Raw genomic sequence first — 14403 nt, 5'->3', positions numbered from 1 at the left:
GAAGTTAAATATAGAGGGAAGGAAATGACATCGCCTTTTCTTTCTCTGCTTTAGGTATACAACTTCAGCGCGCCCATCGTCATCCCCCAACGCGAGTCGCGGTACATTTTCTCCCTCCTCTTCCGGCCGGTGCGACCATCTATTCACATCGACAACAACATTCTGCTCCTCACCAACGCATCCAAGTTCCACCTGCCTGTTCGAGCTTACACAGGCTTCCTGGAGGTTGTTATAACTTATTTTATGCATTGCATAATTTCATATTCACTGATTGTTTCACCTTAAAAGATTATTTCCACGTATCTTCCATGAAAAAACAACATACATTTCTCTTACTTTAATATACAAGAAACCACATTGTATCTACCTATGAATAAAAGCTTTTCTGCTGTTACTAATAGCTCAAAATTAATTTTTATTAAAATAACAATAATAATTTATATATTTAAATGAATCGAAACTACCTTCATTTATGTAAATGGGAAAAAAGGAAACATTTAAGTAGTACATTTTGTTGTGTTTCCATATGTTGTTGCCTTCTCACTGGCTATATTTTACTTTATATAGCTTTGACCATTTTTCTATGGAAAGTGAGTAGCTTCACAGTTTACCAAGCCTGAGATTACTTAATCTAGAGTATAGTTATGACAGTAACAAGTGCATTTATACACACTTAACTAGCTGTTGAAACAAAAATGACACATTTCCATGTCATAAAGTTTTGTGTGTGATGTATATCATCTGCAACAGTATCATCACTGTTTTAACGATGTGCAATCTGAAGTTATAGAGTATGCTGACTTAACAGACTCCACACATTCACTGCCTGTTGTGCAGAACGCTGAATGCAGCAAGCGAGGCTTGTGGTCACATGACCACTAGGTAGTTTTGCATCATCTGCTGAGTGAGTTAAGTGGAGTAGAAAAGGAAAAAATGCAGACACTACCCACTTTGCTATCTGTAAGATGTGATATGTCTCAAGAGGCAAGAAGCCGAGATAAAAATTGGAGATAACAGACGCTGCCCGTGCAGCTGGTGGAGAAAGATTGCATCACAGTATATACTCTGACTGAACTGCAACTTCCTGAATATGAGCCATGTTGCCTAACACTGACAGTTATAGACTTGTTTAACTCCAATACATTGTTTTAAGTATTATAGTCAACACGCTTTTAGATTTTATGCAAAATATTGGGTATTATCATCATTGCCAATGTCCCTTTGTGTAATGGTATATAAATGATGTATTTGTTTGTATGTATTTATTTGGACAAATTAGAAGAAAAGCATTAGAAAAAGTATATGTGTGTGTGTGTGTGTGTGTGTGCGTGTGCAAGAATAATCAATAACATGAAGAAATATTCAGCATCTGCAACAGCACAACAAAATGAAGTGATCTAACTCGTGAAAAAGTGAAAACATGATAACATCTCCATTGTTATGTGTCAGAAAGCAGATGGAAAAAAAGCTACATTTTCTTTACGTTTTGTCTTTAACCTCAACTGTTTAGCAACAACCATTTGAAGCTCTTTGCTTCGGTTACCATATTCATATGAGCTACCAAACAAATCAAAGAACAAGTACATATCAGAAAGTCAGTAGCATGTAGTTTCTTTGTTTTGCTTTTGACTAAATATCATCATTTCTGGTGAGGATGTCTCCTTATATAACCTGGTGTTTGCTCTTTGTGTTCTGGTGTAAACAGCCCCTGGTGTTGCCTCCCAGTCTGAAGGAGAACCTTCTGGACTTTGGCATCCGCAGTGCAACAGACACCAGCAGCATCACGTTTGTGGTGGTCAACAGTAACCCCATAGAGGTACAAACCAAACCTGCAGTTGTTGGTCAGGGTTTAGTCATTGTCTTTCCTATTGTACAATGAAATGTTCAATCCACTGTATAAGTAATGTTTACACACTCTGAATATGCTGACTTTGTGCTTCACTAAAAACTTATGTTGCAATATCCTTAATACATTAATTTCTGCAGTAGCCGAATAGTATTTAGCATAGCAATTTAAATTCATTCATCTTTATACTATGTTCTATCCTCCAGTTGGAGATCAAGTCCTGGCTGGTCACTGGAGACAGTCTGTCCATGGAGCTGCTGAAGACGGAGAAAGGAAACACAACAGTGGCCCAGAGTCGCCTGAAAGAGCTGCAGAACACTTCAGCCTCCCATCACAAAACTGTAAGACCTCCACAAAGCTGATGTTGAAATGACAATCTTCTCTGACAGGTTTTTCACATATTGTGTTGGTTTTGATAAAACCTATGATATTTGAAGAAAGAAATGACTCTTTATGTGACACTGGTTGGTGGAGGTACACAGGAGGGAGCAGTGTAGTTCCTTTTCTCCACTGAGCTGAAGAAAACCACATGATTTTCTATCAGCAGATGCTTTAAATCTCCTAATATCAAAAGCTACCATGCTGGACAGGTTGCTTGCTCATATTAGGAACACAATTCCTATATTAAGTAAATATTTTATTATCAATTGTAACCCAGCAATGAAAGGAGAATTATTATTTGTATAGTCTGAGGTTAGTTTGTTGCCGCTAAACACAGTGAAGCCAACTTTCATGCAGCAGATGGACAACTTTGAGAAGTAGTGGTGCTGCAGTGTAAACACCTACATCACACAACTGGAACATTTGAAAAATACAATCAGAAGCAAGGTTAGACACAGAATATTAACAAGACACAGAGGTAGAAAAGACAGTGCTATATTACTGCCCTTGTTTGGTATACAAGCACAAGTGGGGAATTTATTTTATTGCATGAAGCATGTCTGCCTCCTCTCCACTACATGAAATATAAACATTACAAGAAATAGATATGACCTTTTAACTTCTAGTGTGAACTCATGTTTCCAATCTTCTCTCTGTGAAGGTGATATTAGCATCTGGCTATTACGCAGCATTCAGAGTGACACTTGTGGCCAAGGCACTGGAGGGAACGTACGATGGAGCCATACACATGACCACGGATTTTGAGGTGAGACGCCAGTCATGTTGTTTTAGCCTTTCCTTTTTTTTTCAGGGCCACGTGGCCATTCTTCAGTCTTAACACTGATGGGATTTGTGCTTTTCCCTCAGATATTAACCATCCCAGTAAAAGCTCTGATTGCAGTGGGCACATTAACCAGCTCTCCCAAACACATCGTTTTACCACCCTCATTTCCAGTAAGTCACTTTAAGGATGGTTATTGTGATTACATCAAATGTGATATGAATCTTGTTATGTATGTTTTTTGATTGTTTGCTTAGGGGAAAATCATTCATCAGAGCTTTAGCATACAGAGCTCTTTTACACAGAAAGTGAGGCTTCAGCAGATCCGTTCGCTGACGGAAGACATTCGTTTTTACTACAAACGGCTGAGAAACAACAAAGACGAGCTGGAGCCCAGACGAAAATCAAAGGTAGCTAATCCTCTCTCAGTGAGCCAGGTTTGTGCTTACAGACATAAAACTTATTTAATTTCTCCATCTTTTTCAGGTGGCAAATATTTATTTTGACGCCAGCTTGCAGTGTGGTGATCACTGTTATGTGGGGCTGCCATTTGTGCTTAAATGTAAGTTGTGTATTTTTTTGTGGGGGTAAAGCTTGTGTTTACATTCAAATCTCACAAACCTTTAAAGTACATTTAAGTAGATTTATTTCTCTGCAGAAGTTGGGATGATTTGTTTTATCGTCATCTGCCCTCATCAGTGTTTTCTTTTTATTTAAAGGTTTTTATACATTATAAAAAAGTTGTTTTGGTAATCTTTCACCCCCCAACCCTGGTTATAATTACAGCCAACTACTACACTACTTTCATGAAAGAATGAGGACCAAAAGATCTATTTCATTTTTAATTGGCACTGAACATAGAGCAATCAAAAATAGAACAATATTAAAGTAGAGCCGTTGCAATTTAATGTGTTCTCTCAAACTGAGATTTCAATTTGAAAACAATTCATCTTTCACCCCTAACTCGCCGGTCTCGGGATTTAAATAATGTCTGGTCCAGTGATGTCCAGTGAAATGTTTTCCACATGAAAATCTGCGTGTCTTCATTTTCTTTACTTAATCGTGAAGTGTGAAATTAAAGCAAGCCAAAAAACTTTTTGATAACTGACTTTTAATCTTTTTCCACCAATAACAAAGTATGCACTTTCCAACGTGAGCGATATCGTTCATCAGAGCTTTTGTTCTGTGGTGCTGTTTTCTCAGTATGTCTGATAATATGAGAGATGTAAACATCAACTAAACTAATTAGTGAAATTCATTTTAAAATGGAAACACACGGCTAATGGATGATTAAAATAGCATTAAGATTGCTGTTAATTACTGAACACCACATGGGATATTTTAGTCCCTTCACTTCTCCCCCTGTATTATAATAATCCCTTCTGAATTAAATAGACGATGCATTTTTCTTCCCTAGCTGAGTCCAAGCCTCATGGGCTGGCGTTACAGGAAGATATATGGGACGCTGATGTGGATCTTCATCAGAAACTTCTCAGACGATGGAAAGAGCTGAAAGAGCGTGCAGGACACAAGTAAGTGTGTCAAGGATTCAGTGGGCTGTGGTTCTCAGATCTAGCTCTTAAATTGCTTATTCCTCATTGGTCAAGTGTAAGAAGAGTGCCACAAAGTGTTTCTTTTCTCACCAAAGGATTGAAGCCGTCTTTGAAGTCAACACAGACCTTCAAAAAAATGTGCAAGCTAAAATAACGGCACACTTGACCTGGCCCTCACTGGTCAACTCTTCACATCGAATTACATTCCCTCTGACCAACACAAACAGTTCCTCTGTGAGTAGAAACACTCCACCTCTTGTTGTTACATGTTTAAAACGCACATAGGAATTCTTGCTTGAAACTGAGGGGGAGATGTCTTTTGATTTTTCTGCAGAATGAGGAGGTGATTCTTCAGAATCCCGCTGATGTCCCCGTCTACGTCCAAGTTCTCCCCTTGGCACTGTTACCCAACCCCTCAGTGTTTTCTGGAAAATTGGCTGACAGGTAAAAAAAATAAATTCTCAATCCTCACATTTTGCCTGTGTTTTTCTTCATCTTGCTCTTGGGTGCAATCCTCACTCACTTTATTTTGCAGGTTTCCTCTAGGAAATGTTTCCAACATCAACATTGACACAAACACCTTTGAGTTCCAGGTTCACAGAAATCAAGTGAGTGTTATGTTAGTGACCACTGACATCAACATTCGTCAAACATGTAGAGAATCAGCTGGATCTCTTGGGTCCGGTCTGTAGCTGAGGCAGCACGTGGGAGATGTTTGACTCTAACAGGCCCTCTGTTTGTTCGACAGTCATCCCTAATGAGAACCAGCACTGGGTTCATAGAGGGCTCAACCAGACCCTTTGTGTACAACCTCCTCCTGCTACCGGGTGAAGTGAAGTCATTCAGTGTGCGATTCACTCCCATCAGCAACCACAGTGTCTCCTCCCTCCTCATAGTCAGGTATTGTCAGTTTCATACATTCCTTTAAGTAAAAGGTTTTTCTGTTCTCATTCTCTCTATTTCATTTGAAATCTGTGAAGGAATAATCTGACTGTAATCGACACAATCATCCTTCATGGGCGAGGTACAACGGAGAGTCTGAAAGTTGCCGGGAAGCCGCCGGGACAAGGCAGCTCGCTCAGGTTTAAGATGACGGAGGCGCTTCTGAAAGACTGCACAGAGAGTGAGTTTGTGTTTGTGGCCATATGTGAGTCCCTTAAAGGTCCACTGTGTAAGAATAAGTGACATCTAATGGTGAAAGAGTTCTAACCCCTCCCTCTCCCAAGTGTGTTAGGGAATAATGGTTTGCCTTATATAGCAGAAAGGATGGACTCATCTCTCTCTCTCTCTCTCTCCACTCTCCCAGCATCTGCCATTTCCTCTTTCGTCTTTGTTATTTTATGCAACAGGTTTTTGTAACTCAAAACACGAAAGGCAAGTTTCCCACATGCCGCAATAGAAACACGACAGCACAACATTGAGGCGTTTATGTGGATTGTGTCGACTACACACACACCCCCTAGCCATCTTGTAAAACAAGCCCCTTACCTTAAGTACATGTAAAAGCCTTACTGTAAAGCTACAAAAGCTAAAAGCCTTTTGTTAACAAGTGATCGTGCACCTATACAAACTTACCTATTGTAGTACATAAAATTGCGATACTGTCGCTGCACTGCCCTACTGTTCATGTTAATATTGCATTCTGCTGATGTGTCCATTTAATTAACAACTGACGCAAAGCAAGTATATCCCTGGCTAAGTCATTGTTGCGTTGTGGACAGTGCAGCGTGCAGTGTTACACAGCATCAGAAGCTTTCACAGTGTCTCACTTTCATTAATGCTTTCAGTTTGTTTCCTGGAAAAAGCCCCACATTAACAGAAAACATGTGAGAACTTCATATGAAAGTCTCATTAAACGCTCAAGTCAGGAAAATACTTCTACAATATTATATATAACAGCTAAAGCTTAACACACACAAGGTCTCTATAGGTCTAACCAATAGTCTGAAGGTACACACATGCCACTGCAACTTTTCATACATTAGTGTGTATGCAGAGGGAAGAAAACTGTAACCTTAGTCTGTCACAAAAACAGGAAGTATCAGTTGGTAGAGTAAATATTGTGCTTCCTGTTAAAACACAAAATGCCGTCTCTTATAGGAAATGTTTCACTTCCGCATTTGTGTGAATTTAATCTGATGATAACATTGATCTATATACAATAAAATGTCACAATAGTGGATCCTCAATCTCAAGTGTGTTGAATCTACATAGGCTCATGAAGAACGTTTTCATGGCTTGAGCAACAGCATACTTGTCACTTGTCACCCACAAAAGTTAAAATGAATTGTATTAAATGTAGTACAAACCCAGTTAATGTGGATGTTGAATATGTTGCGTTATTGTGTCCTTCTCTTTTGTGCATTCTTAGCCATTATTCCATTAATTATTAACCTTTGTTTATTGCAGAGACAAAAGATAGAGAGCCAAACTTCACTCTGAAAAGAACATTCAGAGTGGAGAACACGGGCCTGCTTCCGATCACCATCCGATCAGCTGAAATCAATGGACAAGCCTGTGAAGGATATGGATTCAAAGTTCTTAACTGTCAAGAGTTTGCACTTAAACCAAATGCTTCGAAAGACCTCATCATACTGTAAGTGTGTGCGCTCTTCTATTTGTTTCCTCTTGAAGACCTTTACTGGCTTAAACTGACCTTGTCAGCATGCTCTATAAGCTAACCTTGTCAGGACCAGGAGTCCTCATGGAGACCAAAACCTGTTCCTCATGAGGCAGAACCTAATTTCTGAGTAACTGGTTAAGTTTAGGACTAAGATTTAAATTGTTGAAATGGTTCAATTTATGCTTGGGCAACACTTTGGTTAGCCTGTTCAAATGAATGGATGTCACTGCAAAGAAGAAGAGCTGCACAATTGTGCATGTGAGTACGTCTTTAGTAGCTTTGGAGGACAAATATTGATTGAAACTGATCTGTGGGTGAACATTTTGGCTGGTCCTCACATCATAAAAACGCTAGGGGATAAGAACCGATTACAGCTAGAATTGGGTTTAGTTTAGTTTAGGGTTAGGTGAAGGGTTTAGGTGAGACATTTAGTTGTGATATTGAAGTTTAGGGAATGCAATGCATTAGATCTATGAGTGTCCCTGCTAAGAATGCTAGTATATGCTGGTGTGTGTGTGTGTGTGCATACTCTCACATCCATACACCCATGCTCTATAAATACTCAGTCTCTCTTCCTGAGAGAGGTTTGAGTAAGAGGATGAATCGACCCTCTGTCTCTGCTGGTTTCTCCCCCCAGGGTTGAGCTTTTTTTGTCATCACTTAACATCAAATAGCATGGCTGGACAGACCCGCTCTTATATTTGTTTTGCAAATAAAAAAAAAATACTTATACTTATGTAAGTATTATTATGCCAGGGTGTTTTTCTTTAAACAGGTTTTATTCAAAAGTCAATGACAACAGCACAGTGTCTAATGTCACTTTAATTAAAAGAGACCATGTCGTCAAATGCATTGTGGTGCCCCTACCCATACTAAGTAAGTGGATGTGAAAGCACCTGTGTTTTTCTGTGATTATGTCTGCTCCTAGTCACAGTTTGCATTAGACCTTCTCATTGTCTGTAGGTTCTGTAAAAAGTCAGTCCTGCCCCATTAATATGGGAAATGTAGCTTGAAGGTTCGTTTAAAAAAAAAAAAAAAGAAGAAGAAAAACAGACCACAGCTGTCATTCTTTCTCTTTCTGTGTGCAAGTCACATTCCACGGAGCAGTAGCTTGCATTAGCTCTCTTTGAGACGAACAATAAAAAATAAAATATTCAACTCACGTAGCTAAAGCTGCTAAACCTTTACCTTGAAACGTGGGCTAATAGATTGTTTCTGTCCATTGTCCCTTCAGTTGCTGATCAATCCTAGAAAAGCTGTAACAATTTATTGGTTATTAAACTAGTATTTGCGTCTAGTACTGCGAAAGTATTTGCCAACTAAAGTGCATTTTCTAAAACAGGTTCTCCTTCTTTCTGGTTTCCTTCTTCCTGTGACAGTAAACTTGAATCTTTTCATTTGTGGACAAAATAATTGATTTGAGTTTGAGTAACACCAATCAATGCTTTTCACAGTTTTCTGATATGTTTATGGACTAAACAGCTAATCAGTTGTTTGGGAAAGCAAATTATTGATAGGTTAATCACAGCCTTAGATAACAGTTGCAGATTTATTGTTGGTACAACCTTGGGCATAACATTTGTTCAGGAAATGTGTCTACATGTTTATATCTCAGTTTACAACCTTCCAGGGAATCCTCACATGCTCACATTCCCCACCTAATTATAACTAAACCATGCAAACAATGTATTAATTGCTATTATTATTATTATTATTATTATCATCATAATTATGATAAACACTAATTATTCCACCTTTTAATGATAAATGTTAGCACCAAAAATGTTTTTGTTTTTTAATGAACTCTGGCTTTTTGGAATTTTACAAGCACATTTTCTGTTTAGTTCCACTGTGTCATTGACTTTTCTCCATGCAAGACATTTGGTCTCATCACAGCAAGAGAAGCACAGGTGAAGACAAACAAACAGTTGTGAGGGCGTTGATCTGTCTTGGTGTCTCTGACTTGAATGAATCCATTGTACAATAATAGCACTGACACTCCGAAGTGGAATGTAGCCATCGATGGTATCGACTGCACCTACTTTTTCCCGTCTGTCACTGTCACAACATGTGTGCACTGACTAACTGATCTTAAAGCATCACACCTGACTGAATTTCTGAAACTTTTCAAGGACACTGTCACACTCGCTGTCTCGTTGTGCTAGTGTGTTACAAGTGCAAATCTAATGTTGCAGGCACAACGTTAAACACCACTGAACTAACAGAGTTGTGTGGAGCTGATGAGATAAGGGATATACTGTACACATATATAGATGTATATGTATATATATATAATGTATTCAACTTGTTGCTTGGCAATGAAACAATGAATGCAGTGTCTTTTATGACAACCCGGAACAGTTAGGGACATTTGCCTATTTTAAGGTCCGGTGTGTAAGAATTAGTGACATCTAATGGTGAGACTGCAGATTGTAACAAAAGGCAAAACTCAAACTCTGCTCACACTCCCGTTTCACAAGCTGGTCAGGGAACTATGGTGGCCTTGACACACACATATTTAACATACAACACACATATAGTAGTAGTATATTCAACGTATCCTAGATGTTACACACTAGACCTTTTAATATCAGCTTCTCGATTGCATTGATGGTAAAACCTTTCTGTACAATTTCTTCTTGCCCTAATTTTGAACAACCTGGTTTGAATAAACTTTGCCAAAGAATTTGACTAAACTAACACACACACAAACACACACATACACTTTGCATGCTGACTACATTAGAATACAGTGAGACGTGTGAAACAGGTGTGAAACAGGTGTGCCACACTGCATGCCTCCCTCAGGTATCTACATTTAAGCAGTGGTTTGTCTCTCATGCACAGACATATACTGACTTTGTCTAGACCAAACACATTTGTGACCTGCATGTACACACAGCAGTAACTATGGCAACATTTGAACAGCAGGGACAGGACATACTCAGTGCAGTTTACATTAGCTGCGTTGGACGCGTGTTGGGTTTCGACTGAAAAATGCAGCCTGAGCCGCTCTCTTGTTTGAATGGGATTACCATGTGGACAAGCATTGTATGAATGTGTAAGTGGAAGGGTGTGTTGTACTGTAATGTCATATGTTTTGAGTGGTTGTTACGGCTGCAGCCATGTTGATAAACCACAGGTCGGGCGTCTTGTTTTGAGAGAGTGAGTGAGTGAGTGATTTTAATATGTCGTTTCCCTTCTCCTCTCACAGGTTTACACCTGACTTCACTTCATCTCGAGTGATCCGGGAGCTGAAGTTGATCACATGCGGAGGCTCCGAGTTTGTGTTTGTGCTGAACGCCTCGTTGCCCTACCACATGTTAGCTGCCTGTGCAGAGACCTTGCCTAGACCAAGCTGGGAGCTGGAGCTCTACATCATAGTGTCTCTCATTATGAGGTGAGTGTGGCTCTGTAAAGTAAAGGCTCTCAAATTACAAGATGGAGAAAAAAATCTGCAGTTTCTGAAACTTATCTGACAAACCATGTGATTGGCTGATTATTATTGAACAGTTAAACGGGTGTGCCAAAGTGGCTTGTTGGTGAACTTTATAATTTGACTGGATACATTTGGAAACCTTTCGTGGACCCCCTGGCAGTGTGCAGCAGACCTCCATTTGAGAACCACTGCTGTAAAGCACTGTCACATGAAGGCCTTGCTGTTCAAATTGTATTTGTAAACACATCCAATCAGAATCTGATCTTCCTGACCAACTGTTCACATTATATATTGCATGTGATCTGTAGTGTGTGTGTGTGTGTGTCCATATTGACATAGTCTAGTCTTCCACATGGATTTCTATAGTTACAGAAGTCTGTGCCTGTTTCTGGCCCAAAATTCGCTTCTGATTTTTAAACTCTTGTCTTCCACTGTGTTGAGTGTTTGTTGTTGTTGTTGTTGTTGTTTGAGTCATGCTGCGAGTGACGCAGAAGACACTTTCAAATCCTATCTGAGTGACCGAGAAGTTTTAATCAGCTTTAGAAAAATCATGTTTTGCCAAAACATCAAGCTAGATACAATCTGGATATGCGTAAAAATCAGATTTGGGTGAATCTTCATTTCAATCTAACAGTTTCTGTTTGTGTCTCTGCAGTTCCATGTTTCTGTTGGTGATCGCCACAGCATACCTGGAGGCTCAGAGCATCTGGGAGCCTTTCAAGAGATGCGTGTCTGTGGAATCCAACTCCACCTTGGAGACTGGGAAACCATTTAATCTCAGGGACATAGTGCAAATTCATAGTGATTCAAAGTAAGTGGATTCAGTAGAAGAGTGTGAGTCATATCCTGAGCAAAGGTTGAAGTGAGAGACAAGTTTATCAGCCCATATATTGAAAGCTGTCAAGATCATTTTATTAATAAGCAATAATTCCATTATAATCTTTCATCTTCCCTAAAATAACAACTGCACTTCTGCACCTCCTCTTGACTCATATCCTATTCCAGCCACTAGTTAGTTACAGCTTTAACCTATAAATCAATCTAAATGGAAAAAGAGTGCGACAATAAATGCAACAACATGGGTCATCTGTCACGCATGTAGCACTTTTTCTTCATACCCTTATTTCTCTGTGTAGACTCATGTCAGGAATATCAGCGTAATTCTAAAGCAGCCTGATTCATCGGTTGTTAACTTAGATTAACAACCACATTTATCTGGTGGATTAAATTATCTCTGACCCACCGGTCAGTCGGTCAGCGGCTGCAGTGTTTGTGGTTAACCACTGTGTCTGTTGCTTTAACCGCAGGTTGACTCCTTTACATGTTTAATCTGAGGCTGACTGACAAGCACATCACTGACTTCATCCATTAATCATACAAGCGCAGAGATTCTACTACATGCAGCATGAAGACGAACCACAGACTTATACAGACTGCATTTAGTGAAGAACATACAGACCCTGATCATACTTCATTTATACAGTCTCACGGTGAAATGAACAAGCAATGTTAAAATTGTCTTTCAATCGCATTCAACTAATTTGGTCGAGAAAACTTGAAAAAGCACTAAAGAGCTCTTTATTATTTCTATGTAAAAGAGTTCAGGAATTAACTAAGTTCAGCTCTAACCGTCTTTTTGTTCTGGATCATGAAAACAGGCTCCATGTTTGTCAATTACAGTGGTTTTCATTTTTAAATTTCACAATTTTTATGAAGATTATCTACCGTGTGATGTAGTACTAACTGCGTTAAATTAAAATTGTCCATATTCAGGTTGAACGATTACAACGATTCAACCCAAAGCTCCAGAGGATTGTATAGCAACGGAGCAGCACGCGGAGGAGGTCGACCGAGTAACAACCGCACACTGTCTGACTCGGACAGCCAAGAGAAGAGGTCCAGGATCAGCTTTGGACGCTCACCTATGCAAGCGGCTTCCTCCCAGCTGACCAAAGGAAGTACAACCTCAGGCCATGAAGGTCCTCCAGCTGCCTGCCAGCTAACCAACCGCAAGGCTCGCAGCACCAAACAACTGGATCTCCAGAGTCAAAGTTTAGCCGGGTCATCGCTGCCTCACAGAGGCCTCTGCTCTGACGATGCAGAATTTGCCAATCTGATAGGAGCCATGGACAATGACTTGGACCGCCCCCCATCACTTGGTGCCGAGGCTCTACAAGAGCAGAGCTCTCAGTCTGTGCAAAACAAGGGTGCAAGCAATTTGGTTTTACCAGCAGAGAGTAGAAGGATGTTTTGTTGTTTTGTTTTGTTTTTTTTAATATTTGTGTTTCGTATCGTTTCCAGTGTTGGAATCCAAAGGGAAGCCGCGTGGAAAAACAAAAGCGCAGAGAAAGAAGGAAGAGAAAGAGAGAAAATCAGCGGCAAAGACTCAGGGAGACGAGCTTAAAGACAACATGGCTGACAACGACGATAGCTCCTCCACCACCACAGAGACCTCTAACCCAGATGTGGAGACAAACATGCGGGAGGTAAATGACAATCATCGGTCACATCCACTAAAACACGTCAAACGTCTGGCCCGCTGTGCAGTTGTCTTCAACCTGCTTGATACAATGTTTTCCATCTTTCCTGCTCCTCCATCAACACACTCATTAGATCCACACATAGAAGAAATAAACAAATGTGGACTTTGAAAACACAGAGCTAGAACCAGAGTGGGGTTATAATAATAATGATATATTTGTATTTTACGCCCTCTCTTTTATCTTTATACGTCTTATAAAACAATGATTGAGTACAGCAATGATTTGCTAAGATACATGTGACTACAGGCCGTACATGTGCGGTTCTCCTGGCAGACATCACTTCACTTCATCACTACTATACTGCTGAATTCAATGGAAAATCGTTAATTTCAACATTTTTATACATTTATGTACTTTTGTAAGTACTCCACCTGATATTTAGCAATTCTGAGACTATTGTGTTCATTAATGTATGAACATGGCAATACCAGCATTTCAAAATTGATCTCTGATTTGTTTCTTTATTTAATCTATAAGCTAGGTTTGTTCTGAGTTTTGAATACAGAGTTTGGCCTCCTCTGTAATTAACATATTTTCTAGAAATAAAAATATGAAAAGGTTTACAAATGCGTTTCCCATCATTTCCTCCAGGAACCAGTGACAAAGAAAGGAAGGACGACGACTTCTGTAAAAGTGAAAGAAGATTCAGCTGTCTTAAACAAGCCGAAAACTAAGAAACAAGGAAGCACAAAGAAAGAACCCCAAGCAGAGAAATCCAGGTTTGTATTTAGTTCAAAATCACCGGCACTTTTTATTATTTCCATCACCTTTTTTAGACAAATCTCTCTCCTGTCTTCAGTTCTCTGGAGCTGCCTTATGTAACACCACTGGAAACCAAACAGCGTAAGAGCTTCACACCAAAAGCTCTGCACCCTCTCACCATCCCAAAGATGAAACCTCTGCAGAAACAAAGATGTGAGTTTTGTTCGACTTTAACACCATAAAGCTCGTCCTTTGCTTCTCTACCAGCTGTGCTTAGAGACGTCTTTGTTTTGGCAGTAGACAGTAAGGTGGAGGAAGGGCGTCCCTCAATGTTGGCCAAACTCCTGTCCAGTGACTCTGCCCCCGAACAGGGCCACAGCAGCAGCTCTGAAGGCGAGAAGGACTTCGCTCCTCCAGAGTGGGATGTGCCTCTTTCGAAAAACAGCATCCGTAAGTGGAGACCCCGAAAAACCGTCCTGTGATGACCAGTGTCTCTTCTATTCTAAGTCACCAAGCGTTTCTCTGTCGCCCACAA

At 39.9% G+C, this 14403-nt stretch overlaps 1 protein-coding gene across 4 annotated transcripts in view; it reads left to right on the top strand.

Moving 5' to 3' along the window:
* tmem131 (transmembrane protein 131) overlaps positions 1–14403 on the top strand; it is a 37365-nt gene that overhangs the window by 19000 nt on the left and 3962 nt on the right. For 2 of the 4 annotated variants that reach the window (XM_058638022.1, XM_058638023.1), the window contains exons 15-35: positions 55–225; positions 1706–1816; positions 2053–2187; positions 2889–2993; positions 3095–3181; positions 3266–3418; positions 3495–3570; positions 4426–4540; positions 4657–4795; positions 4896–5005; positions 5097–5169; positions 5310–5461; positions 5542–5684; positions 6971–7157; positions 10399–10584; positions 11279–11434; positions 12397–12830; positions 12925–13109; positions 13758–13885; positions 13966–14081; positions 14169–14318. In XM_058638022.1, the coding sequence (XP_058494005.1) occupies positions 55–225; positions 1706–1816; positions 2053–2187; positions 2889–2993; positions 3095–3181; positions 3266–3418; positions 3495–3570; positions 4426–4540; positions 4657–4795; positions 4896–5005; positions 5097–5169; positions 5310–5461; positions 5542–5684; positions 6971–7157; positions 10399–10584; positions 11279–11434; positions 12397–12830; positions 12925–13109; positions 13758–13885; positions 13966–14081; positions 14169–14318 (3112 nt within the window). Of the gene's footprint in view, positions 1–54; positions 226–1705; positions 1817–2052; positions 2188–2888; positions 2994–3094; positions 3182–3265; positions 3419–3494; positions 3571–4425; positions 4541–4656; positions 4796–4895; positions 5006–5096; positions 5170–5309; positions 5462–5541; positions 5685–6970; positions 7158–10398; positions 10585–11278; positions 11435–12396; positions 12831–12924; positions 13110–13757; positions 13886–13965; positions 14082–14165; positions 14319–14403 lie in introns of all 4 variants that reach the window. The other 2 variants (XM_058638020.1, XM_058638021.1) reach the window with 1 other exon arrangement.

The sequence above is a fragment of the Solea solea genome, chromosome 9 (assembly GCF_958295425.1).
Source record: "Solea solea chromosome 9, fSolSol10.1, whole genome shotgun sequence".
NCBI lineage: Eukaryota > Metazoa > Chordata > Actinopteri > Pleuronectiformes > Soleidae > Solea > Solea solea.
Note: the sequence above shows the minus strand (reverse complement) of the source record. Positions and strands in the feature narration are given on the sequence as shown.